General features: G+C 35.0%; 1 protein-coding gene across 6 annotated transcripts in view; it reads right to left on the bottom strand.

Moving 5' to 3' along the window:
* Positions 1-25,851, bottom strand: part of LOC135610258 (uncharacterized) — a 50,135-nt gene extending 24,284 nt beyond the window's left edge. For 3 of the 6 annotated variants that reach the window (XM_065104543.1, XM_065104547.1, XM_065104548.1), the window contains exons 1-12: positions 25,546-25,851; positions 24,952-25,077; positions 23,775-23,942; positions 23,595-23,678; positions 20,282-20,332; positions 15,841-15,897; positions 15,681-15,763; positions 13,629-13,752; positions 13,493-13,552; positions 10,986-11,231; positions 10,683-10,760; positions 10,431-10,578 (exon numbers count right to left, since the gene is read on the bottom strand). In XM_065104543.1, coding sequence (XP_064960615.1) covers positions 10,431-10,578; positions 10,683-10,760; positions 10,986-11,231; positions 13,493-13,552; positions 13,629-13,752; positions 15,681-15,763; positions 15,841-15,897; positions 20,282-20,332; positions 23,595-23,678; positions 23,775-23,942; positions 24,952-25,077; positions 25,546-25,800 — 1,480 coding nt within the window. In that variant the 5' untranslated portion in view covers positions 25,801-25,851. The remainder of the gene's footprint in view (positions 1-10,430; positions 10,579-10,682; positions 10,761-10,985; positions 11,232-13,492; positions 13,553-13,628; positions 13,753-15,680; positions 15,764-15,840; positions 15,898-20,281; positions 20,333-23,594; positions 23,679-23,774; positions 23,943-24,951; positions 25,078-25,545) is intronic. The other 3 variants (XM_065104546.1, XM_065104545.1, XM_065104549.1) reach the window with 3 other exon arrangements.
* Positions 25,852-27,442: the final 1,591 nt, after the last annotated feature.

Here is a 27,442-nt window from a genome sequence, read left to right as displayed (position 1 = left end):
TTATGCTGTCAAAACTGCTAAACTTTGCATCTAATTTCGTGCATAGATTGATTTTGGGACACTATAATTCAATTTGAAGCTGCCAAAGTTGATATTATGCTAGCAATAGTTCTTGTAAATATGGACATACATATATTGGTCAGGTGAAAATAAAAACCAGCACAAAAGTCTATGGTAATTAACCATCTTTCGTTCTAAAGAAAATAAGATAAAACCAAGGTTCGTCGTACCACCTGATATAGTATGATACGAGCGATACATATCACTCTGCCCGACAATCAATATGCAAACCAGCTCATATCAAACAACACGTCCCAGGTGGGGGTGTACTATGTACTACCCAGCACATCCCCTATATCGAGCAAAATGGTCGAAACTCGATCATTATCGTTGGATTTTGATAGTACCAGATCAATGGCTCAAATCAAGGCTGGTCCAACAATCAATTTGACCATTGGACACATTTTTTAGGCTAGATATACCCTTTCAAACATCCCTCCCTCCCCTCTTTCACTCCCTCTCACTCAAACTCTTCCCCGCCCCCCTCTCTCTTACTCTTTCACAGTCTCTTTCTCAATTAAGCTTCGTAATTGGTGATCAGAGCCTTCCATCAGAGGGACATCATTCAAAGGCATCATTTGGTGGAAGATCTCTTCAATTAAAAGGTATTTATGCTCTTTCAATGTTTTAGTAATATTTGAACATATTTAGATCCAAATTAGTGTCTTATTATGACTATTTATGGTTGATCAATGTATTTCTCTTGATATTAGAGCTAACTTTCTCTAACAGCATCTAGTTAATGGTTATTAGTGTCTTACTGTTTAGTTTAGACATAATTAGGGCCATTACCTTACTTTTGGGGCCAATTCAGGGGGTAATTAGCCTAATCACATTATGTCAAGGTTTAGTGTGCCTCTCTAAAAAAAGGCTCAATTAGGTTTATTATCTTCTTTTAGGTAAATTTAAGGGTAATAAGGTCTAATCACGTCTTCCTAACATATGATTAGTGTGCTTCTCTTAAGTTTAGTAACAATTAGGGTCCTTAGCTAATTTTTAGGCCTAATTATAGGAAATAGTTAGTTGTTTCATCATGAATTTAGTTTTTCTTTAAAGTTTATTTCTTGTATTTAATATGAATAAAGTGAAATTAGATGATTCTATTGTCATTTTTCATACCTTAAGATCCAATTATGATTCTTTTCATGTATTTAATATGGTGATTAATGTGTAATTAGAGTCAATTAGTGTTATTTTGTTACCTTTATGATGAATTTTGGATTAATTAGGTCTAATCGTATCTTCCTAACACATGATTAGTGTGTTTAAGTCCATTAGCTAACTTTTAGGTCCAATTTGGGGGTAACTAGGTCTAATATAACTTATAATTAGTTGTTTCATTATGCATTTAGTTCTTTTTTTAAAGTTATTTTCTTGTATTTAATAAGAATAAAGTAAAATTAGATGATTCTATTGTCAATTTAATACCTTAATACCCAATTAGGTTTCTATTGTGATGATTAATGACTGATTAGCACCAATTAGTTATATTTTGTCACTTTTAAGGCCAATTTGAGCAATTAAGCCTAATCACATCCGTTTAGTGTGTTTCTCTTAAGTTTAGGCATAATTAGGGTCATTAGCAAACCTTTAGGCCCAATTTGGGATAATTAGGCCTAATTACAGCTTATAATTAGCTGTTTCATTATGAATTTAGTTGTTTTCTAAAATTTATTTCTTGTATTTAATAGGATGATTATAGTCTAATGACTATAATTAGAGTCAATGAGTGATCATGCAAAATCACACCTTATTCAATTGATAAGGCTTGGGATCATGCTCGTCGTTTGGAGATGTCTTCATTGACAGTGTATTCATTGTGATTACATCAATCGAGGTGGAGGAACAACACATCCGATATCCATGATACATTTCATGTTTCAGTGCTCAGAAACTATATACCTGATCTCTCTCATATCATTAAATATGAGCCGATTGTGATCGATAAAAACTTGTCTTATGTGGAAGAACACACTCAAATTATTGATAAGAAGGAAAACATTCTAAAGAATCGGGTCATCCATCTAGTTAAAGTAATTTGGAGGCATCATTTTAGGGAGGAAACAACCTGTGAGCCAGAGGAGGAAATGAAGAAAGCTTATCCTCATCTTTTCATCGATAGAGGTATGATAAATTTAGATGACTAAAATTTTCTTTTAAGAGGGGACAGTGTAACATCCCTTATTTCTAAATTTTCGCATAAGGATGTAATTATAATGTTAGTACCCATTTTGAATTCTACAGAAGAGCCTAAATATAAATCTGAGAACCTATTTATAAAATCTAAAGACCTATTTGTAAAAATCTGAGGACCTATTTGTAGATTATGAGGACCTAATCATAAATATAAATAATACAAGGACTAAACTTCAAAAAAAAAAATCCACTGCCTAAGCCTCTCTGCCTTCGTTCCTAAGGAACCTGAGAAGGCAGCCTATGTTGGAGAAGAGAGAAAGATAAAAAGAAGAAAAAAAAAAAGAGAAAATTTGGGGCTTAGGGTCTTTTTGCTCAAAAATTCTAACCCCATAGGTAAGTGTTCTAACCCCATCCTACAGTAATCTTGATCCTTGATTTTATCTCAATTCTGTAAAATTCGAAAGATATTAGCTTTACACATAATTTCTCTCTTGTTTAGGAATAAAACTATGAATCTGAAATTTTTTAAAATTTTGACCTAACTGCTTTATCCTAGCCATAACTTTCTGCACCGAACTCTGATTTGGGAAAAACTAAATTCATCCAAAAATAAACTCATAGATCTTTCTGTTGCTACCAAGATTGGCAAATTTGGAGTCTAAATGCCTATCCAAACTTTTATTTCAATTGACCCTATAAAATCTGTAAAACAGAGAATGTATGTTCCGACCTTTCGGTTATTCTTTTACTTATAACTCTCTGTTAAAGAATCCAATTATGGTAAAACCTGTTTCATAAGAAATTAGACTTATAGATCTTCCTTTTCATACCTGATATGAAAGATTTAAAACACAAATGCCTATTGAAACATCTGTTTTAATCAACTTTGAAAATTGTACAAAACATATATGATGTTCTCTGACCTTTGGTTACTAAACCGTTTATAACTCCTTGCTGAAAACTCTAATTCATACTAAACATAATTTATCTAAAACTAGTTTGATATATCTTTCAAATGACACATATTTTGAGCAAATTGGAGCATAATTGGTTATTCAAATAATTCATAAAATGTGTCTTTCAAATTCTACAATAATTAAGTTTTTGTCAATTTTGCCTATTCTTGTTTTTGGAAATTGATTTTAGCTAAAATCATTTCTTCAATTGAGCTTTATATTATTGTTTTGAATTCTTGTATGCTCATTCTTAAATTATTTGCACACTTGAATCTATTATATAAAGCAAGGTCTGCCGTACCGAGCCATACCGCCCGGTATGAACGGTACGTACCGGTCCGATAGGTTTTCGGTACGCGGACCGACTGTTACCGGTCCGAGGCACTGTAGCACTGTAGCACTGCTACAGTACTCGGTACACCCAGGTGTACCGCTCGGTATACCGTACCGTACCGGTACCGAGCCCAGGTCGAAATACCGTACCGGTACCGAGCCCAGGTCGAAATACCGGTACGGTACGGTATTGCGAACCTTGATATAAAGTATACGTTTGCATCGTATTATTTCGTATAGGCACATGTATATTTCGTTGTTTCGCATGTGCTTACGATATGTGCTAATCTTATTGTTCATAATGTCCTTTTGTAATATGATGTTTGTGGGATATTGTGAACCTTTGCCAGAAATGGTAAAGGGAGTTATGCTTAGAGCCTTCGATGCTTTGCCAGCCCCCTATGACTTCACTCAGATGTGGGTGAATGGAGCTCCCAAACGTAGGAGACTTATGTTTGGTGGTTATCCAGAAATAGATGGATCATATTATGTGTAATCCCACTTCACCCTCTATGTTTTTGGTATGATATCCAAACATTGCTTATGTGTTTTTATATATGCTTTGGATAAGAATGAAATACATGCAACATAAAATATGACATACAAGCTTATGTTTGTTATTTGTTCACTTGATATGCTCCGAAATGTTTTGTATATGCTTATAAACATTCTTACACCTTTGATATACGTTTAAATGCTTATTATGTCATTTCATACGTGCCTAAATGCTTTTTATAACAATGATATGCTCTAATTAATCTCTACTCTATTGTTATGAACAAAACATGTTTCGAATGAAAAGATATTGTAATTCTGCATTCGATGAGTGGCTGTCTATGAACTCTTGTATCCTTACCTTGCATTTTGATACCCTGTTTGTTTAAAATTGTCCTCTTTTGTCTTGGATATGTTAGTCGTTTGCTGAGCTTCGTATCTCACTCCGTTGCTATATAAATTTTTTAAGTTAGCTTATCACTCACTGAGATGTTTGAATTATGTTGAATTAGCGAAAAGCTAGAAGATTTTGGGCAAATCTTTATTGGTTGATATGTTTTTGTTGTATAAGTGTATAAGTACACTTTGCATCTAATGAAATGTTGATGGTAAATCTGAACTAATGTGCTTTGTAAAAGTTTAAAGGACCTCTCATATTTAGGATTCTGGAATGTTAAGTATAATTTGAATAATGATATGAACTTGTAGTAAACATTAGTTTTGTGATTGTATAGATTCCCACACTTGTGGATCTATGATCTGGTTATTGTTTTGTTGAGTTGGTTTCGGATTTTATGAATCATCGAGTGATGTGGTGTATGATTGTAAAATGCATAAGTTTTATGGATACGATTGATGTTTGACTATTTTTCCGTGTCCTCAAATATTAGTTTGGATCCTAGATTGGATTGGATTGTTAATGAAATTTAATATTATTGATTTAAGATTAGTTTACGTCTCCTGAATTCGGGGGGGAGCGTGATAGAGGTGGTATCAGAGCATATCAATGGCAAATGAAACATTTCAGAACATATCAATGGCGTATGAAATGTTTCGAAGAATATCAATGACATATAAAACATTTCAAAGCATATCAATGGCGTATGAAATGTTTCGAAGCATATCAATGGCATATGAAACATTTCGAAGCATATCAATGGCGTATGAAATGTTTCGAAGTATATCAATGGCATATGAAACATTTCGAAGCATATCAATGGCGTATGAAATGTTTCAAAGCATATCAACGGCATATAAAACATTTCAGAACATATTAATGGCATATGAAATGTTTCATAGCATATTAATAGCTTATGAAACATTTCAAAGCATATCAATGACGTATGAAATGTTTCGACGCATATCAATGGCATATGAAATATTTCATATTTTGGGCAAGTCTTGTTGGTTGATATAATGTGGTTGTTGTATAAGTATATTTTGTATGTAATGAAATATTATCGATGAATCTGAATTTATGTATCATGTAAAAGTTTTAAAAGACCTCTCACGTTTAGAATTTTGGAATGTTAAATTTAGTTTACGATGATATGAACTTGTGGTAAATGGTTGGAGTTCTGATTGTACAAATTCTTACACTTGTGGATTTATAAGTGTGATTAATGTTTTGTTAATTGGCTTAGGTTTTTATAAAAGTTTAAGTGATGTGGTATATGATTATAAACTGCACAGATTTTATGGATGTAAATGATACTTGAATGTTTCTCAATGTCCTCAAATGTTAGTTTGGATCCTAGGTTGGATTGTTAATGAAATTTTAATATTATTGATTTACGACAGGGTCACACCTCCTGAATGTGATAATTCGGGAGGCAAAAACTTATTTAAAGCATTACTATGGGTACTTTGGTCTTTTAAAATTAAAAATGATCTTATTAGTGAACTGAACTGGTTAAAGGTTTGGTGCATGGTTTTCCTTATCTAACCAATCAATTCATTCCAATATGATTTGCAAGATCCTGCCTAATCTAAAAAAGGTTGTGGTGCATGTAGCTTCACAAACGGTGACATCGAGTGCAAGTGAACATAATTGGTCAACATTTGCTTTGATTCACACTAAGGTCCGCAACTAGTTGTCATATAAATGGTTGGAGAAGCTTGTATATGTGCACTACAACATGTGTCTAAGACTACAATTTACTGAGCCCAATAAGGAACCGAAGGAGCCAAAATCTTGGTCCCTTTGACCTCTTGAGACAAACCTTCCGATAGGATATTAGTTGACCCATTCTGGCGTACCAACGGTACATACCAGTATGTACCATACCAAGCATAGCTCAATACGCCGATGCAAATCGGTATTCAAAACCCTGGTTTAATGTATATATGAACATCAATGCCTGATTTTTAAGTATATTTTGTAGTGAAAAGGTTTGGTCCTCCAGTACAATAAGCCTAAATGTGCTAGCAGACTTAAGTATAAGGCTAAGCCATGGCAATAAACATGTATATAGTGATTAGAGGAGACTTTCACATTGTAATAGGCCTTAAGTGATTCTCAAGACCTGAATGAATTTGATTATGTTTAAAGTTAATGAGTTTGAAGTTTAAACATCATATATGTAGAGGATAACAAATTGATTTATTTATAGTTAAAGTAATGGATAATTAAGTGGAGATGAAAAATCAAAAAGGAATACTACACTAAAAATGTTAAGAAACATAAGTAAGATTCAAAGATCAAATTAGACAAAAACTCTTTATTTTTGTCAATCCAAATTAGGCTTATATTAAGTTATATCAACCCTAAGATTCTATTAAGAAAAAAAGAAAATAAAAATTGAACCTAAGACCTCTTGGCGGCCCCTTAAGCAGCTCAAAAACCACCACCTCTCTATTTCCTAGATATGACCTAGGGTTTTAGTTAAGCTTTAGACTGATATTTTTGGTTTCTTTTGAGTATCCTAGAATTCAATTTAATCTCTAATTTTTGGATATGTTTTGTATGAATCTGTTATGATTCTAAGGCTTCTAATATTGCTTTAATATAAGATCAATACATAGAGTTATGCGTTTTCCAAGCCGAAGAACTCAATATCCCCTGTTTTCATGAAAGGGTATTGTTCAAGCTGATTTGACACCCACAGTGATACGATTAGCCCCTGTTTTAATCATGTCTTAAAAGGATCTCTTAAGGTTCTGTAGGCTTTGAAAGTAAGTGAATATCATCTTTTTACGCCAAGATAAAAATTTTATAAGTTTAGTAGCCTCAATCCAGTTTCAACAAAACAAAATAGGTGATGATGGTTGAATTGGGAGGGTAGTTTAACCTCCAAACGATTTTGTTTTGAGCTAAAATTTTGTGTATATTTAGTTTTATGTCTCCTGAGTTCCTGTAAAATTTTATGATACTCTAAGATGGTTTAATCAGTATAGTAGTGAAGCAAGAATTCTTCATAGAATTGTGTAGTTCTTTAATTGGTAGCAACTAGGTCGTTTGATTATAAGTTGAATTATTGGCAAATTGATAGTAGATTTTAGGTGAATTTACAGCTTTGGTATAGCCCAATTCAAAATAAATTCTACCAAAATTTTACTACAAATTACTATTTATATTAAGAGTTATAAACAAGGATTTGAATACCGTACCGTTTGGTACGAGCGATACATAACGATCCATAAGCAGACCGGCACGCAAACCACCCACTATCGAGCGATATAAGGTATTTGGCCCCGTATCGAGTGTACCAGGTAGTACCGATCGAAATTTCAACAATTACCGACCAATACCGATCGATTTTGATCGTTATCGATTTATATCGATTTTCAAATGATCAATTTGAACATTGAAAGCATTCTAAAGGGTTTTTAAATTCTTTCCTTCCCTCTTTTTCAATCTATTTCATTCTCACACTCTCTTAAACCCTCTTAAACTCATTTTTACTCACAATCTCTCTCTTATTCTCACATTTTGACGCTCCTAAACTCAACAGAGCAACAATTTATGGATTAGATCAAATTTAGGAGACTAATTTGGGAGGATTAAGAGGAAGAACTATTTAATCAAAAGGTATGATACGTAGTAGATCAGTAACGAAAGTAAAAGTCCTGACATTCATCAATACACGTATCAGGAGCCGCCACGGACATATGTGATTCACGATGATCAACCTATAATCATCACCACATTGATTCACCAATGGCATACGGTGTCTCAATACACTGTGTAGTGAGATCAATTTCAGGATTGGATCCAACAAATATATCATATTGATATAAAGATATATAGGATCGAGGACCCCGATTCACCACCCGTGGAGGCCCATCGTTCGTTTTAGTAGTAGAATTAGATATATTTGCACATGTGATTATTTAATTCATTTGAATATTAAAGTTTAAGTTGTATACAAAACAATCTAACAATTCAAATAATTTTTCTGTAGATAATTCAATATTAACGGAAGGACGATCTGGAATGGACCGAAATTACGAACCTTGCATAAGGCCACTCCTTAAAGATAGAAAAAGATATGTGGCACTATTCTTACCTAATTTATATTAGTTATGCTAAAACTATAGTAAGTATAAGCTTAATTTATTATAAAATAGTGGTCATATATTTTAGAAATTATCTTTTAAATAAGATGAATGTCATGAGTTAACTATAAACATGATGTTAATGTATAAATTGCATAATAAGATATATGAATTACAATACAAACGTATTGCATGCATGTATAGGTGATGACATTCAATGTGGAAGTTGACTCGTAATTTGAGCACAATCTTATTCGATAGGGTGATTCCTGACCCAAATCCAGAAATGAATGAGTCAATTATTATCTTGATGCAACAAAATTGGAACCAAGAGCGCTATTTATTGTGATTTAATACTTAGTGAGCCAGAGTTTTGAATACTGATCCGTATTGACATACCGAGCTCTACTCGGTACGGTACATACCGGTATGTACCGTCGGTATGCTAGGGTGTATCGTCGATATGGTAGAACATATCGACGATACACCCTAAAACCTTAAAAATACCTCCACCTAACATGCCAGGGCGTACCGACCGAAACGCCTTGGTAAAGATTGAAATCCGAGGAGGTATTGATCGGTATGCCTCAATACCGATCAAAGCACTGGTACCGCTCGGTAGGGGACGGTCCGCATACTGATATCCTCTCGAACCGGTACGTACCGCTCATACCAAGCGGTACACATCGAAATTGAGAACCCTGTAGTGTGCTACTTATTACGCTACTCATTGCTACTTAATGCGCTACTTAATGCATTTATATCCAAGTTCGTCCATCATGCATCGCGTCTTCTGCCCTCCCATCTACTGCCCTCAAAACCCTATCTTTTCGTCTTCCAGCAAGATCATTTATGCCCTCCCATCCGTTGTGCCTTCTACCCTCCCATCCACCATCGAGCATTGATTGATTCTCTACAGCTGAGCACTAATCGATTTCGTTATATTCACCTTCAGGTCAATGCCCTCTGTCTCACCTAGACCCCTTTCTCTTCTAATCTCTTGTCCTTTCTCTTCCGATCTCTTGTGCTATGCCACTTTCACTCGGGCGCTCGACCGAGGCGCCCAGCGCCTGGGCTCAAGCGAGCCCCCAAGGGGCACTTTAGTGAATCGCATCACCTGGAGGTCATGCGAGGCGCTCGGGCCTTGCCTCACCCAAGCGCCCAGGCATCTATTAAAAACACTAGTTATAGCATATGTACAACTATCAAACACCATTGTGTATAAGAGAGACCATGTTATTTTGTTTGGCAAATTAACATGTTTCAAATTGGCCCATAATCCTACTATATTATTGCTGATAGCATAAGTAAATTTCATGATGACATCCTATTCTAATCATGCATATATACTATGAATGGAATTAGGAGTAGGGTGTCACATGACTAAACTTTTTACCACCATTGTGGGTTTAGCTATAGATAGGCTCTCCATGTGAGTCAAATTGATGTCAGAAGTCATCCTTTAACTGGTGCTCATGTCTTAGTAGATGCAAAGTTGAGAAAGAGAGTGGCTTCGGCAAATAATTACCAAAAGTTGGACAGAGTACAAGAGGAGAATGACAAGTAGTTTATTCAGAGCATTGTTAAGTCATAGTTGATAAAATTACAAGTCAGAGCAAAGTTTTAAGCAGAGGATCAACCACACTGATTCCCTCAACTTGGGAAAACTACAAATGGATGCAGCTGCAGAATATCTAATTCAATATAGAGAACTTTGAAAATCTAAAAATCATAAGCAAGCTGGAATTGAATGAAATAATACCATATATGGGAAAAACATGATCAAGTGATGAAATGAATGCAAACAAATTAAACGTTATGTAAATAAATTGAAATACATTGGATGTTGGTTATCTAAGATATTAAATTTCATTTGAACAAACACAATGCCTGCTGACAACAAAAACAATTGGCAAGAAAATATAATATAATATAACATTACGATGTATAAACCTGTTTTGGTCATCAATGATGCTAGACCAACCGTCTTCAAGCTAATGGTTTTACCCCCTGTATTTGGACCAGTTATAACCAGCACATTAGTATTTTCTGTAATCATCAAGTCAACAGGTACAGGATAGTTCTTTTCCAATTCAGAAACCTAATATCAAAAAAAAATTCATAAAATATGTCAAGAATCATGTAAGTTCTCAAACAAAATTGGACAAAATTTGATGTTATTAGATCTTATATCTTAAAATTTACTCTGAGTTTCATGGATGCAAGACTTTCATCTCCATCATTTCCTTCAATATGCTTCCCCAGTAAATTCCTTCTAATTTCCTACATATTAAAAAAATATTGAACTATAATCAGTTATGAAAAACATTCAAGTGGATTGAATCAAGAATAACTAACAAGGAATGTTATAAACATAGCTGGATGTTGACATATTGGATGTTGCAAAAAAGACCAGGTCAACACCAGGTATGATTCCAGGATTCTCTAGATATTAAGGAGCCAATTGCAATTAAATAACCAAAGGTGATATTTTGGAATTGAACTCACAGCAGTAGCATCAACAACATCTTTTTTGGCGTTGTGTAAGTCCTCAAGATGCCGCTTAAGTAACAGAGGATGATAAGACTTGGGCATATACAGTTTCCAATTCCTTCTAGAGGGATGAGATGAGGCACTGCTAGTGGTTGCGCCTTGAGACAAACTGTCAGAAGGTTCTCCACCTATATGATTTGGCATATATATATCGGGAAAGGTTCCATCATATGCTAAACTGTACTTTGCTCTGGCAGTGATCTATTCCAATCAGAAACTAAGATTATTAATATTAGGCATTCAAAAATGGATAATTTCTTTTTTTGACAAAAACTGGATAACACCTTTCGAAAATGCCGAGCAAAGATTATGAGATCACTTGAGATTGTCATGTATGTGTATTATTACTTAATGACAACTAAGGAAAGAATAAAGTGAATTATCATTGTTTATGCCTGATGCCCATAAGAAATGACAATGATAGAATGATAAAGAAATGAGGTATGATCGTAAGAAACACAGATATAGACACGAGAAATGACACATCACGTACACAACAATACGTCATTATTTAAAAAATTAGGACACAGACACGGCAAGGACATGTGTGTGTGTGTGTGTGTATATATATATATATATAAAAAGAAAAATAATCTTGATATTTTATTCAAATTATTATAACAATTTAACAAAAAAAGTAAAAAAACATATTTAAAAAAATAAAAAAGGTTAATAATATATTAATGGTTTAATCAAAAGAAATAAAAAAAACCCAGATTAAAAAAATAAAATAATTAAAAATAATAAAATGGGTTAATAATATGTTAACAATTTAATCAAAACTAAAAATAAAACAATAATAATCAAATATAGGTGTTTTTAGTAGTAAAAAATGCTAAACAAAGTCAGTATACCTTGTGACACAACACGGCTAAGGAAGACGCTTCGTCGAACATTGGTGAGGTCGTCGAACGCCCAAAGGCATGTGACGACCAGTGGGTCGCTCGCTGGTGGGGTGCTTGGGGCAAAGGGCCCGACAACAGCGAGCGAAAGACAAAGGGATGCTCCAAGGCGGAGGGCTCGAGAGCACGCGATGATCGTCGAGTTGCTTGCAGGTGGGGCGCTCAGGGCGAAGGTTCCGACGTCATGCGACGATAGAGGTGCGCTCAAGGTGGAGGACCCGAGAGCATGCGACGTGACAATGGCCGCAAGCCATTCATAAGTGGGCTGCTAAGGAAGAGGGTTGAAACCTCTAGTTTGCTCGAGAGTCGAAGTAGAGGTGGTCGACGGGTGCTCAAGTTAGGGGCAAAGCCTACCTCTTCCACAAGTGAGGTGAGGGCAAAGATTTCATTGGTGAGGAAGACGATTTCCTTCGCACACAAGAACGGAGTCCAAGACACGAACGCCATATCCAATGAATTAAAAAATTAAAAGGATACATGTCCTGCCGTGTCGATGACAAATCCATGTCCGACACATGTTAAACACCAGTACGCCGCTCAAACCACGATGTCCTCCCAAGTGTAAAATGTAGCCGTATTTGTCATCAACACATACATGCTCTTTTCAATCATTGTCATTAATGAGAACTAGGGACTTTTCTTTCGGCAGTGCCAATCATTTACTGCACTAAAATACTGGAAAATGACACAGACAATATGTAATAATACATCTATAATGGAACATAAGAACTTCAGTACTGTAATATAAGCAACAGTAAATGAAGAAAAAAATCCTAAAGAGATCTATGTGCTATATAAATCACCAAAAAGGACTTCCCTTGATAATCAAACAAGAACTATGGACAAAAAACATGCCAATAAATAAAGTAAGACATCTTTAAGATGCATCTATATCAAGGTTTGCAATATCATCCAGTACGGTATGGGCGATATTTATCAGTCCGACAGTATACCGATACATGGACATGGACTAGGGCAAACCAGATGGCATGCTTACCACAGGTCTCTCTGACACAGGATCTATGTTGCTCAATAAGACATATTTAAGATGCACCTATATCAAGGTTTGCAATATCAATAGGTATAGCATGGGCAATATTTGTCGAACAGTGTACCCATATCAGCACACGGTACAGGGTCTGTACTGTCCGATACAAGACCTATACTTCTTGGTACAGTGTGGTAGCAGTTCTTATTTATTTCTTCAGCCTTGTCTGATGATTTTTCCGAAACTTGATATATACCAGTATATCTGCACATGGTACACCTGATCCGAGCATACATAAAATTGACAACATTGATCTATAGTGATGTTATCAGCGAGAATATTACCCTTGAAACTATGAAACAAAAAATTTGTATTGGCATGTTTTATTACCAAAATTTAGCAGGTTGCAAAATTGTCAATCAATGATGCAAAGAAGTGCATGTCATATCTTATGCATTTAAATTTTAAATATGCAAACGCATTGTAGTAGTACTAGGATCAAGAATATAAGACTTGCTACATTTTTACTAGAATTCAACAGGAGAGATGGAGAAAAGTTTCATGAAACCTACAACATCCAGCCTTATTATTATTTGCAGCAAATTCTGGATGTCATCAATTTCTGCTAGCATCTGCAGAAAGCAAGAGAAGCACCAATCAATTTAAGTAACTTGAAAAAATAGAACCATTCAGTAAGCTGCTTCAAACCTTATCAGCTAATTTTGATAGCACCTCTTCCTCAGCCTTAATCACTAAAGCTCTAGCTCGTTGCAACTCATCATTCAGTGGCACAGCAGCAATTGGCTCTAGTATACTTCCAGCCCTTGAACCACTAAAGTGCATAATATACAACAAAGAAGAAACCAGAAACATACACAAACAAAAATATCATGTTACTTGCACAGACAAATAAGCAAATTATTATAAAATAAAGAAAATTATAAATTATAACTACAAAAAAAAATCATAAAAAATATGATACTAATTTGAGATCAGTGTTCAATGAAAAAATTGAAAGCTGAAAAAAAGGATTTATTATCCAGATACACCATGCACATTGCCAACCCCTAAAGAAGAGGTCCTCAGTACCAAACTAGGTAGTTGTTTCAATGGTCAAACCAGCTTGGTTTCATAGTTCTTGAAGCATTTCACTTCATACTGGGCTCAATCATACCTATCAGCATAAAAATCATTTAGAGCTGATGCAGAACATAACCTAATTAAAACTATTATATCCAATATTGTGGTCCCAACTAGGGCTTTGTAGTTATTGCACATTATGCCACCACCTTGAGTTTCCAATGACAAATCTCATTGAAGCAGAAAGCAAGTCGAAGAAGGTGAGGGGTTCAATTTTGACGGGCACCCGTCGGTAACTGTCCAATTTCCACCGGCTCCATCTGCCATCAGTCAAGTTTGACCCAAATTTAATCATTGGTCCACTTTTAGGGGTTAACCCCCTTTTGGTTGCTTCCTCTCCCCCTCTCTCACTCAGTCACTCTCATTTCTCTCTTTATCAGTTTCAATCTCACTTCTTAGACTCTTTTGATTTCAAATTGCGATTAGTGGAGGTTGATTTAGATCAAAGATGCTGGGCATCCAACATTGGGTAGAAGTTGTGTTCAAAAGGAAATTATTCACCTAATGTATACATGTTTTTTCATGATTTCATGTAATTAGCCTAATGATTATAGGTAAATCATTTACGGATTAATTACTAGTTAAGTCATAATCAGAGGTATTTTAGCATAAAGAGTTTAGATTGACCATGTTTCGACTTCTTGCATGATTTAAGAGGTGAGGGGACACTTCAATCCATGGAAACAACCTTATTCAACAGAGGACTGTGCCATAGAATTCTCCACCGGTGAATCCGAAAAGATAAGAATTTCTATTATTGATCCTTATAGCTTGGAATTTCTATTAATTTATAGCTCATATATACTTTATTTTTATTTAATTTGAATTTATATACCAATAAAATAGGAGAAAAACTCAAAATGAGTTTTTCAATTTTGGTTGATCCTTCAGCTATTTTCTTGAAATTCAGGTACAGACTGGTGTATATGTGCTGGTACACCAATATCGACTAGCATGTAGCGATTGGTCCGGTCCAACTATGGACTGGTACACATGGTTGGTACGAGATAGCAATCCTTGCTATGGATAGCTATCGATCTTTAATATTTCTTTAAAATATTTGTTTCTTGTTTATGAACACTGCTAGGGTCTTTAAAATATTCCTCATGATTTTTCCATCCATCAAGGCCTTCATAAAGCAAGGGATGGAAATTTGATCATCATTTAGTGTTTATTAATGTATGGTATAGTCCTTTTTCTCAGAGAATCCAATTTATAACAACATATCGAATGATATGTTACTGAGTACAATTTGTTCGGGCCCACAATCCATATCCCAGTGTTCAAGCTTACCAGATGCACCTCAGCATGGATCAACACAGTGAAATTAGAATAGAATTGGATGGTTCTGGCTAATCCGTCACTGCTAGAAAAAAACTGAGAAGAACAATTAAAATCCTGGAAAAAAATTATATAACCAAATTAATTCCAGTGGGTTAACAATTAAAACAAAATACTCATAGAAATTTCTAGTTATCTTAACATGGATAAAATGACATGCGGTTACAAAAGATGTACACCAATTTAGATAAATTTAAGGTCTAACATGTAAAATTCTCATAATATTTCAAACAAGCATACAACACTTAACAACATAAAGTATGTGTACCATCCACACACCTGGACAATAGCAGCCCATCAAATATTGTTGATCTATCAGTCATTACCTTGATGCAGCACCTCCCATTAACAATACACATCTCCTGAAGCCAATAAAATAAGTGCCCATTGCTTCGTCAAATTAAGTTTCAACAGATGAGATGTCAAACTCTAGCCTTACCAAAGTGGAAGTTTCATTCTTTTCCTGTCTAATTAACTTGTCCATAAGCTGGTATAACTGCAACACAATTAGAAATAACAACATCAGTAGAGCTCACCTACAAACTAAATTTATAAAATTTAGAAAATGTACCTACAAGGCTACAACAACATCATTCACACTTTTAGCAACATTACCACATTAGTGACACAGTTACGGGAGCTTGGTTGACGGTAACACTAAATGAAGCAGCATAGTAGATTAGGCACCTCCTCAAACATAAAATTATTACCTCTTAGTCATTTCTCTATTTTATTGAGCTTCACCGAATAATGTTTACCATAATTTATTCTGAAGATTCAAGTAATTCTCATTTTGTTACTACCAAGCTACCCACTTATATCCACAGGTCAAGCATAATGTCACACGTCTTCTTTACAAAATTTTTCATGCTTAGAAAGTGCACAATCTATCCCAAACAATCAGGATTTCACCCAAGACAAAATTATTATTTTCAGCCACTCGAAAGCCATTTCGCATCCCAAACATGATAGCTTTTCTGGAATAACATCATGACAACTAGCCACAAGAGTACCATTTTCATTCTTAGATGTGAAAGTCCAGAATTATAACCTGAAATAATGTGTCTAATCTTTATGTTTAATCTAGAAGCAAAAAAGAGAATGAATTCTTAAGAAAGAGTAAGAGGAAAGATCACTGAGCAATATGTCGTATGCAGACTTAATAACAGATGAAATTAATAGATGCTCTTGAAGAAAAGATTTTATGTTTGAAGTACAACAAAATAGAACAGAATGAAGAGGTGGAAAGAATAGATAAACCTAATAAGGTAGCATGAATACTCATCAAGGGCATAATACTGCTGAAATAAAAATGATTATTAACAAAAGAAATAGTGACATTAAGATTAATTTGGTGGCAATCTGCAAATTCTCACATTTAACTCTATGATGTGGAAAGTCATTGCATGCTACAGCCCAGGAACATTTAACACATTGACAACATGTCTCACTGGTACATAGAGGTTATAAAGTGCTCAGAATTCAGAAAGAGTCCAATTTGGCAGAGAAAAATCTAAAGAAAAACCACAAAGCAACTAATATACATATCTGCAGTATACTGCTGAAGCATAAATTTACTGAAAGAAACAGCCAATTTAATAATGTACAGTAAAATAGAAAACAGAGTAAATATGCAAGGGAGCATGTTGTTCTCCCATTTGTCAATTCTGGTAATACATTGTTAATTCTTGTTTATGTGATTAATTATTTGAACTTTTACCAATATTTTTCAATGTACTGTACACCTTGTGTGACACAACTCAGCCGAAAGAAAGAAGAGGAGGGAAGAAATGGAAAGGGCAGAAAATTTGGTATGTTACTGACCACAATATGGCTTGGCATGGCAGGCATGCTGCACGCCAACTAAAAAAAAGAAAAGGCCAAAATTGAGAAGCTAGAGTGACAAATGACCTGTGTTAACTTGGTATGGCCCAGTGATTGCAAAAGGCGCTCGGGCGCTCGCCTAGGCTCTCGGGCGAGGCGAGGCGAGGCCCGAGCGCCTCGCTAATGTCCCAAGCGGCGCGCTTTAAACAGGCGCCGCCTGGGCGCTCGCCCGAGCCCAGGCGCTGGGCGCTTCGGGCGAGCGCCTGGGTAAACCAAGGCGACCGAACCAGAATTTTAGGTCAGGTTCGGTCCTGGTTCGGTTGTTAGTTGGTTCAATCGAACCAACTAAACCGATATAACCCCAACCCTAACCCTAACCCTAACCCAACACTAACCCAACACTAACCTGCTGCCGCTCTCGATCCCGATCCCGATCCCGATCGCGATCTCGTCGCTCGCTGCCGCTGCTCGCCGCTGTCGCTGCTCGCGCCTCCCGCGAGCCCTCTCGATGCTCGCGCCTCCTGCGAGCCCTCCCGCTGCTCGCGCCTCCCGTGAGCCCTCGCGCTGCTCGCGTCTCCCGCGAGCCTTCCCGCTGCTCGCGCCTCCTGCGAGCCCTCCCGCTGCTCACGCCTCCCGCGAGCCCTCCCGCTGCTCGCGCCTCCCGCGAGCCCTCTCGCCTCCTGCGAGCCCTCCCGCGAGCCTTCCCGCTGCTCGCGCCTCCCTCGAGGCCTCCCGCTGCTCGCGCCTTCCGCTCCCTTTCCCTTTCCCGCTGCCGCTGCCGCCGCTGCTGCTGCTGCCGCCGCTCGCCGCTGCTTCCTCGTTTCTCCATCAGGCTCAGTATACTCTTAATATAAAGTTTATTTGAATTTTGAAATGATTAATTTTCTATTAATAGATTAACAATATATTATTTTGATTTTAATGTTGTTAATTTTTATTTATTTGAAATTATTGTTATAATTATATTATATTTTTATAATTTAGATAATTTTAAATAATTATATTATATATTTTTATAATTATATTATATATTTTTATAATTTAGCGCCTCGCTTCGCTCGAGCGAGCGCCTGGGCGAGCGCCTAGCGCCTCGGGCGTTTGTGGACCTTGGCGCCTAGCGCTTTTTAAATCACTGGTATGGCCTTTCAAACCTTACATGTATCAGTAATTGACAAAGCTATGTTACCAAAATCATAGCTTTAACTAGAACAAACTAGGCCAAAAAATTTTATGTTTGCATCTTGTAATTTAAAACGCTAAAATTTAGTAGTCAAAACCAAAGATTGTCATTTTGTGAGCTATCCACTGCTTAAGTGGTTTGGTACTTAATGGTTGGTACCAATTATGCAAAGGGTGTAATAGATTATAGGACACCATCAACATGATATATAATCCATTAAAAAGAGATTGTACAAATCATGTCGTCAATCTAAATAGAAGGTATTGATTGCCCACAAAAATGGCAAAGCTAAGAAAACAGATTCCAATGAACTAAATTAAATCCATGTAATATTTATGTTGTGTTGCTTAGTCATCAAACAAACAGCTTAAAAAAATTTCAGAAGTTCATTTTGCTTCAGATAGGACGTGAAATCGGAAGCATGAACCCAAGGTTGAAAATAACAAAAAGACCTCCAAGCACACAAATAGTAAAAGAAAAAGAAATCAAAATCTGATTCCAAAGAGGGCAAAAGAAAATGAGCAAGATCCTAAAAGACCATTACAAGGAAGAATAGCTTAATGTTTCCTGCTCAGAACCAAGCTGCTCACAAGTAGCTCAAGATTGTCTTAGTTCATGGCTTGATTTAGTTTGGGATGGATTTTGATTATTTTGTAAAACCAAGCCCAAGTGTAATTCCAAGTTGAGCCTACAGAAAACCTCAGCTTTAGCTTGAATTAACCTTTGGTAAACTAAAGGTTATCATCTATCAGGCCACCAAATATAGACTTGACTTAGGCTCTTGCCTAAGGCTCATTTAGACTCGACAAATTGTGCAATGGGTAAAGGTTGACCAAAACCTGGGGCTCAATTAATTTTAAGCCAAACTTCAACAAGGCTATGCATGATCAAGCTCCAATAAGTTACAGACCTAGTAAGCATAAATGTGATGTTCAGGTAGTAACACAATTTTTTCAACCAAGATCGGCAAAGAGTCCACCAATGAGCTTTTGTAATCAAAAAGTTGAACTAATAATACAAACTTTACCAAGATGAGATAAAACGATGTAATAAAACAACACAAAATTAAATTGAAATAGAAGTCTAATGTGCATGTGCCAAAAACATAGATGGGTGAGGTGTCGCCAAGAGAACATTAGGCAGAAAGCAAATTCTAAAACATAAGTGATAGAATAAGCATTAGATTGGATATTTTGTTGCCCCATCCCATCCTATTCTCCAGCAGAAGGTAGCGAAAAATGTTCGAGCCCTAATCAAAGAAAAGATAAGAGGGCGGATTTGAGTTTATGATGCTTACGGTTCTAATCAAGGTCTGCCATACCGAATCGTACCGCCCGGTATGGGCGGTACGTACCGGTCCGATAGGCCAGCGGTACGCTGACCGCCTGGTACCGGTCCGACTGTATCACTGTAGCAGTGCACTATAGCAGTACAATGCACTGTTACAATGCACTGTAGCACTGTAACAGTACAGTACTGTTGCAATGCACTGTTATATCAGCAGTACAGTGCATCAGTGCACTGTAGCAATGCACTGTGCTCGGTGCACCTAGATGTACCGCTCAATACACCGTACCGTACTAGTACCGAGCCCAGATCGAAATACCGGTACGGTACGATATTACGAACCTTGATTCTAACAATAAATTGAAGCGTTTTTTGAAGCTTGCATGCACATGACAAAAAGATTCCATGACAAACTGTAACACTTGGGAACGAGAACTTCGAAGTGAAATTTGTTGTTAAATGCAGGACACATAAGGACATTGGTTTTGGAAGATACATACTCATTAAAACACAACAAGTATAGGACAATCTGAACAGATCAAATAATCATGATGTGAAGTTCTTCCTAAAGAAATATAGAATGTTGTACCTTTTGTTCAAGGACCCGAACTTGATCACGGGACCTTCTAAGTTCCGAACTCTAAAAGAACAACAACATAATATTCATTAAAAGTTAGCAAATGCAAAGGCTATGCAGTTGTTAATAATAAAGAAAATCAAAATTAGCAACAAGCAATAGAGCTATGGTGGCCACAAGATTGCAGAAAACTAGATTGTACATGTAGCAAATGATTCAAAAACCGTAAGTAAGGAGGTTAATAGAATAAGAGATTGTCATATCTTTTGCATTGGATTTAATTGAAAATGAGCAGCAAAGCTAATTATAAGCAAGGTTACGAATGGAAATCCTTATTCAAAACAACAACATTTCTTCTCAGCCCCTTTACACCTCAAAATGCATTGTTCTTATCATTAATGATATGAGAACAGTAGTAGCAACAACAACAACAACAACAACAGCTAGCTGTGATGTTCCAATTACTTGGGATCTGTTATATGGATCTTTTGCATTCTATTGAGCTCTATAAAAGTATAAGTAACTCCAATAAACCAGAGAGATGTCCATCTCCATGTGTAATCTAAGCTAGCTTACTAACTTCAGCCCTCTTTGTTATTTAAATTCTAACCTAGCAAACTAACTAGATTGTCTAGGTTAGAAACGTAGATGATGGTACTATTTTAATCCACTCCTCCACCAGAGTAATTCAGGTCCCAATTTATCTGAATTAAATTATTTTCTTTTATTTGAACACTTAACAGCTTAATAATGTTTGGCAAGTGAAAAATTCTACCAATTTAATACTTCTAATCCAGAAGCAATTGCTACCTCAGAGGCGCAGCCCAGATTTTCATTAACAAAATCCTCATGTTACACCTTCACTTGTGCCATCTTATGTTGAATTATAGTTTCTGTTAGGGGAGACGAATAAGCTTGAGCCTATTTTTTCTACCACTCAGTTCAACCTCGGATCAATAGAACATCCAATATATGTAAAAAAACATATGGGAAAAGTGAGAACTAACAGATTCTACTACGAATTAAAGATTTCAAAAGAAGATAATGGAAGAAAAAAAAAAAAAAAAACCCATTCGTCTCAAAATTGGAACAAAAGTGTGAGATATTATAGTGTAGAGACTGCTACCTTACATGAATGGATTTGTCTCTACCTTACATGAATGGATTTGTCTTTTGAGTAGTTAGCCTACTACTTAGTTCATGACTGAGATATCTATTATCAGTTGCCTATGCCCCAATAAGATACATGCAACTACCTTCTCCTCATTCACCATGTCTAAGTACCACTCCTCTAACTTAAGTGGCCATCTTCAGCTCTACCATTGAATCCTCAAATGCAACATTAGGTGAACAGGCAGAAAAGAGATGGAGATAAAGAGATAAGAATAGAATCAATAGCAAAATGGAAATTTTTTCAATACTGTGGAACGGGTTCGATTAAAGCTAAAATGCTAAGAAAGGAGATACAACAACATCAAAGACATAAGTACAAACTAATTGAGGCAGCTACATGGATCATTAAAAAGTCAAATATTTAGTTAAATTAAGAGTATTTAAATTTTATTTATAGTTACTATTAAGAACCTTTTAGGTCTTCCCCTGTTTTCCTCACTATAATTCTCCTCATACCAGCACATATCCATAGCATGTTAAATAATTCTCTCTCATTTTATATTTAGTCAAAGTGATACTTAATTGTATTTATTTTTTTATTTTTCCTAGTAACTCCAAATCCATCTCAAAATTCTCGTCTTAATATTCTCATTTTAGTAACATAAATTTTTTGTATATGTTGTTCCTTCAATATCCAACACTCACATCCATAAAACATTACTGGTTTGACAATTGTCATAATTTTTTTCTTTTAATTTCAAAAATATCTTACGATTAGACAAGACTCTCGACACGCCCTCCTCGTTTTAACTATCATGTTTTTACTTTATAAATAATATCTTTATTAATCACTCTATCTTGTTGAATAATTGATCCAAGTATTGAAGCTTTTGAACCTTTTACCCATCAAACTTAACTATAACCTCCATTTATTACTAAGATTGCATCTCATAAACTTTGAATTGATTGATCTATTTCTAGTATTACTAATATTGCATGTTATATATTTAGTTTTAATAATCTAAAATCTTTAGTTTATAAGGATTATCTCCACAAACTCAAGTTTATAATTAATTTCATTTAGACTCATATCAACTAAGACAATATCATCAACAAATAATATACACTAGGGAGGGTCAATTCTATAAATGACTACTAAATTCATCCATTATCAATATGAAAAGACAAGGATTTAATGCTAGGAAAAGAGATACAATAGTAAAGAGAAAGACAAAGATGATGAAAGAAGAAACACAAGTTTGTAATTTCTTGAGAATTGAATTAATTATGGTATTGCTCGAGTTGAATTGACATATTGGAGCAAGAATGTTCACCAACAATTGTAGAGAATAAAAAAAACACAAACAAAGGGTTGAAGGAGTACTCAAGTAATAAGATTTAATATTGAATACCCAATCCAATCTTCTATTCAACAACCAAATGATTCAACTGGTAAAGTATTTGTCCACATTTTACACTCACCATAACCCTATTTGCACAACATGTCAGAGGCTCGATCCCAAGTTTTTGTACCACAGTCCAACTTGTGAATGTCTTAATGAGGTGAAAAATAACTTAAAGAACTTAAACTTGAATTTTTCTTATGCATCCTTTTCAATTTGATTCCAGCCATGTGCAACTACATCAGGTTTAAGAGAATCAGGCAAGTAATTAAAATTATAAACATGCTTCATGACCTATTAGTTATTTTAATATAAAATGTGATAATACATCATCTAACTTATCTGAAATCATGCTTTCAAAACAAACATTTATAATGGTTAATTTTTAATACTATGAAAGAATGCTAGCCCAACAATACATTCATTATCCATTTTCCAATTATCTGATTCAAGCAGTTCAACTAGACAGCAAAAAAAAATCTCCAAACAGCTCTATCTCTATCCTAAAGTGAATTTATATATCTCCAAACTCCAATAACTTTCAATCCTAACCTTGTCATCTTTAGTTCAGCTAGATATCCAAAAAAACAAAAAAATCAATAATCTCATATTGTCAAGATGATTTATTTATATGGATACCACATATACCTAAAATAAAAAACAAAAAGTTATGATATATAATAATATATTGTATGTCTACATGTAAACTAGTAATTAGGTTAATACACAATGGAACATATTTGCTATGTTCTAAATAGTCCAAACACAAACAATGCAAAAATTAGAACAAATGGTGTAAGTAAACGGACCGCACTATCTTTAACTGAGCCATCTTCGTCTATCATTAGCTGTGCAGTCTTGACAAATGACTGGCTGACAACAGCATCCAACAACTACAAGTTAATCAGAAGATAGTGTTACAATGAAGGGCTTGGCAAAAGCACAAGAATAACCATATTGCTGGAAAATACTCATAGATTACAGTTTACCATTTGGGTAAGAGGCATAAAACGGTTGTACCACTCTGCATCTTCTTTCAGTGCTGCTTTTAAAGAATTTTGCAAAGTCTCAGCTATCTGTATAAGCCCAACAACAGCCACTGCTTCAACTCCATCTAATAGAGAACCTCTAGAGACACGAGTAATAGCTGATTTTACCTTTCAAGAGCAATCCAACAACAAGAATTAATTTACCACAACTACTAATCCAGCTAATCAGTAAAATGGATACACTAACGATAGGCATATGAGATACCATATGACCTTGATTTTTTTTTTTTTTAATTAACAAAATTGAATGCTCCAAACATGGATGCGAGTACACATAACCATAGTGGTATCTGAGTGAACAACTATGGTGAGTTTGCTTGCATTTTCATTTGCTTTGTGAGTTTGTTTTTATATACAGTAAGCTATCATTAAAGTCCAAATTTGGAGGTTTACAGAATCGCATGTAGTCTTGTGTTGAACACACTGATGGATTGTTATGCCAATTTAAATTTTAAAGTGGGCCTAGCAGACTAGATTGTGACAAAATTTGCTTTAAAAGGCCAGAACAATCAATTCAAAAAATAGTGCACATAAGACTGCTCGTGGAAGATAAAACACCATAGAAAGGTACGATTGAGAAAGAGATGAGAAGCCCCAAAGCTCTAGTGGCCATAGCGAGTTTAAGAGCAATATGGATCCTATTCTGATCTCAATATGAATACTTACATACGAAGGAAGAAAGACAATGGAAAGATAACCACAAAGTATTAGAGAAACACAAGTTAGTAAACACACTATTGACAGAATAATTATTCTCTTTCAATTGTAGAAAGTAGATTCAGAACTCTAAAGCATACATTAAATGCTACAATCCTAAAAAAAATGCTGTTAATTTTCTTTCACTGGAAGTACTATAAAGTTTGAACATGTTTCAGTTGGAATATTAACTTGCATTTGGCAAAGCAGAGTAGCCTCAAGTATGATTCTCAGTTCCATGATATAATGGTCTTTATTCACTACCTAGACAAACTGGGAGCACATATTAAATTATTAATTCCAAGAGAAAAAAAATGGGTGTGTTAAAAATGCAGCAAGCCTACTTCCTTGTCATCATTGATAGACAAACTCATCCCAAACTCCCGAAACACCTAATGCTTAAACAACAAGAGATTCTTACCAAAACTGTATTTACTCTGGTGAAATCCAGTCCAGCTCCATACTTAATCAGCTCAACAGCAGCGGCGGTCTCCTCCAAGAGCCTCCTGCTTTCGTCGAAGCATACATCAACGGACGAAAGCTGTGCCTGCCTACCAAAACATCATCCAGAACCCAAGGTGAACCAAGAACCTAAGTAAAGAGCCTCAGCACCCTATCTATCATGGAATCATCCAATAACCAAGGACGAAAGAAATCACAAAAAAAGTACCCAGCGTCTACCGACGAATCTTCCAAGAACCGTTGGACGAAACAGGTACCGTGGCATCATCCAAGAACCAACGGAGAACAAACAACAAAGAAAAGCACCTCAGCACCCCATCAAAGAACCGAAGAACCGAAGAACCGAAGAACCGAAGAACCGAAGGCCAACCGATACCACAGAATCATCCAAGAACGAAAGGTGAACCAAGGATACCATAGAATCATCCAAGAACCAAAGGAGAACTAAGAAACAAAGAAAAGAACCCCCGTATCCAACAACCGGAAGCGGACCAAGAAACAAAGATTAAGGGCAGATGATGACGATGATGATGAAGAGGCGGATGAGGGAGACCTTGGTGGCGTCTCGGCCGAGGGCCGTGCCGGCGTAGGAAGCGACAGCGTCGCAGAGCTTGTCCCATTCCAGAATCTTGAGGCTGTCAGAGAGGGCGGAGGCCTTGGACGAGCGGTCGACGGGGCCGAGAAGGGGGCGGGAATGGGCGCAAGGGCGGCCGCGGAGGCGAGAGAGGCGACTTGCAGCAACCACAGAGGAAGAGGAGGTGGTGGAGCAGAGGGGGATGGGGCTGCGAGTGAAGGAGGCGACGAACATCGGCTATCGGCTCTCACTTTCTCTGTGAAGGTAGAACGTCAGTGGCCAGACGAGTGTATAAAGAGATAGAGCAATTTACCGGAAAAGCCTTCTTTATTGGCTTTTTTACATGTATTTAAGGAATATTTGTTAATGAAAATAAAATTAAGAAAGACAGATAATTTTTTTTATAAATTATTTATAGTAATAATAGATAATAATTATAGATTTAATAATCATATACTTATTTATAAAAATAGATCGATTGACATATATAATTATAACTAAGATCATGAATTATATTATGAAACTTTTAAAAAGTATGATAATATTTGAAATAAATATCTTTAAAAATTATTTTGATTTTATACTATCAAGATCAATCATAAAAGTTTTTATTATTAAGATATTTAATAAACAAATATATATATATATATATATATAATGATAGATTTATATATGATCTTTATTGATTTAGAGAAAACCTATAATAAAGTTCCTAGAGATTATGAGTTTTAGAAACTAAATATGTATCCACTAATAATATTGATGTTTATTAAGAATATATATGGTAATTTAGATATTAATATTTAAATTATAGAAAGTGTGTCTAGTAAATTTTCTATTAGCATAAGATTACATCAAATATATACATTAAGTTTTTTATATTTTTATATTGATAATGAATAAATTTATTAGTTATTTATTAGATAAATCTTCCCGATATATATTATTTGTTAATGATATTATATTAGTTGATGAAAGCTTGATGAAATTAATTGTAAACCTGAGTTATTTTTTAGAAGCTAAAAGTTTTATATTAAGTATGATTAAAACTGAATATATGAGATATAATTTTAGTCGTATTAGATATAGACAACAAAAATATAATTAAGTTGGATGGACATAATAGAAATATCAAGAATTGATTACTCAATATTAAGAATTAATTATTTCTTTAAGTAAAAGCTTTAAATATCGAAAATTAATTATTCAATAAGATAGAAAGATCAAAGATATTATTTATGAAGTAAAAACATGATAGTTAAAATAGCAAAAGACATCAAGATTTTTTTGTGATCATCGAATATCTTTGATATCAAGAGAAAATTTTATAAGATAATTGTGAGACTAACAATACTTTATGAATCTGAATATTAGGCAATTAAGGAATAACATACAAAAAAAAAATTCATGTTGTATAGATGAGACTATTGGAATTACTAAGAAAGATTGAAAAAAATTATTCGTGAACAATTAGATATCATCACTCTGATATATGATCAAATGAGAGAATTATTTAAGATGATATAGATATATACTTAGGAGACCTATAGATATAATTGATAGAAGAGATGAAATAATTAATATTAGTGATACTACGACAAGTGGAGAAAGATATTAAAAAAAATTAATAGAAAATTTAAAATAAAATTTTAAATATTTTACATTTATTAAACATATGATTTTTTTTTATTTAATGACGACAAAAGATCCATATAAAATCTTAAATATTTAAGACTTCTTTACCATATGACTTTTTTTGGATGTGGTAAAGTCTCCTTTACCACATCTCATATCTCCTCTATCTTATGCTCATCCTCTTCTACCTATACCTCCTCCTCTTCCTCTCCTACCTATACCTCCTCCTCTAATGCCTTTC

This window comes from Musa acuminata, chromosome BXJ2-4 (assembly GCF_036884655.1).
Source record: "Musa acuminata AAA Group cultivar baxijiao chromosome BXJ2-4, Cavendish_Baxijiao_AAA, whole genome shotgun sequence".
Classification (NCBI taxonomy): Eukaryota; Viridiplantae; Streptophyta; class Magnoliopsida; order Zingiberales; family Musaceae; genus Musa; species Musa acuminata.
Note: the sequence above shows the minus strand (reverse complement) of the source record. Positions and strands in the feature narration are given on the sequence as shown.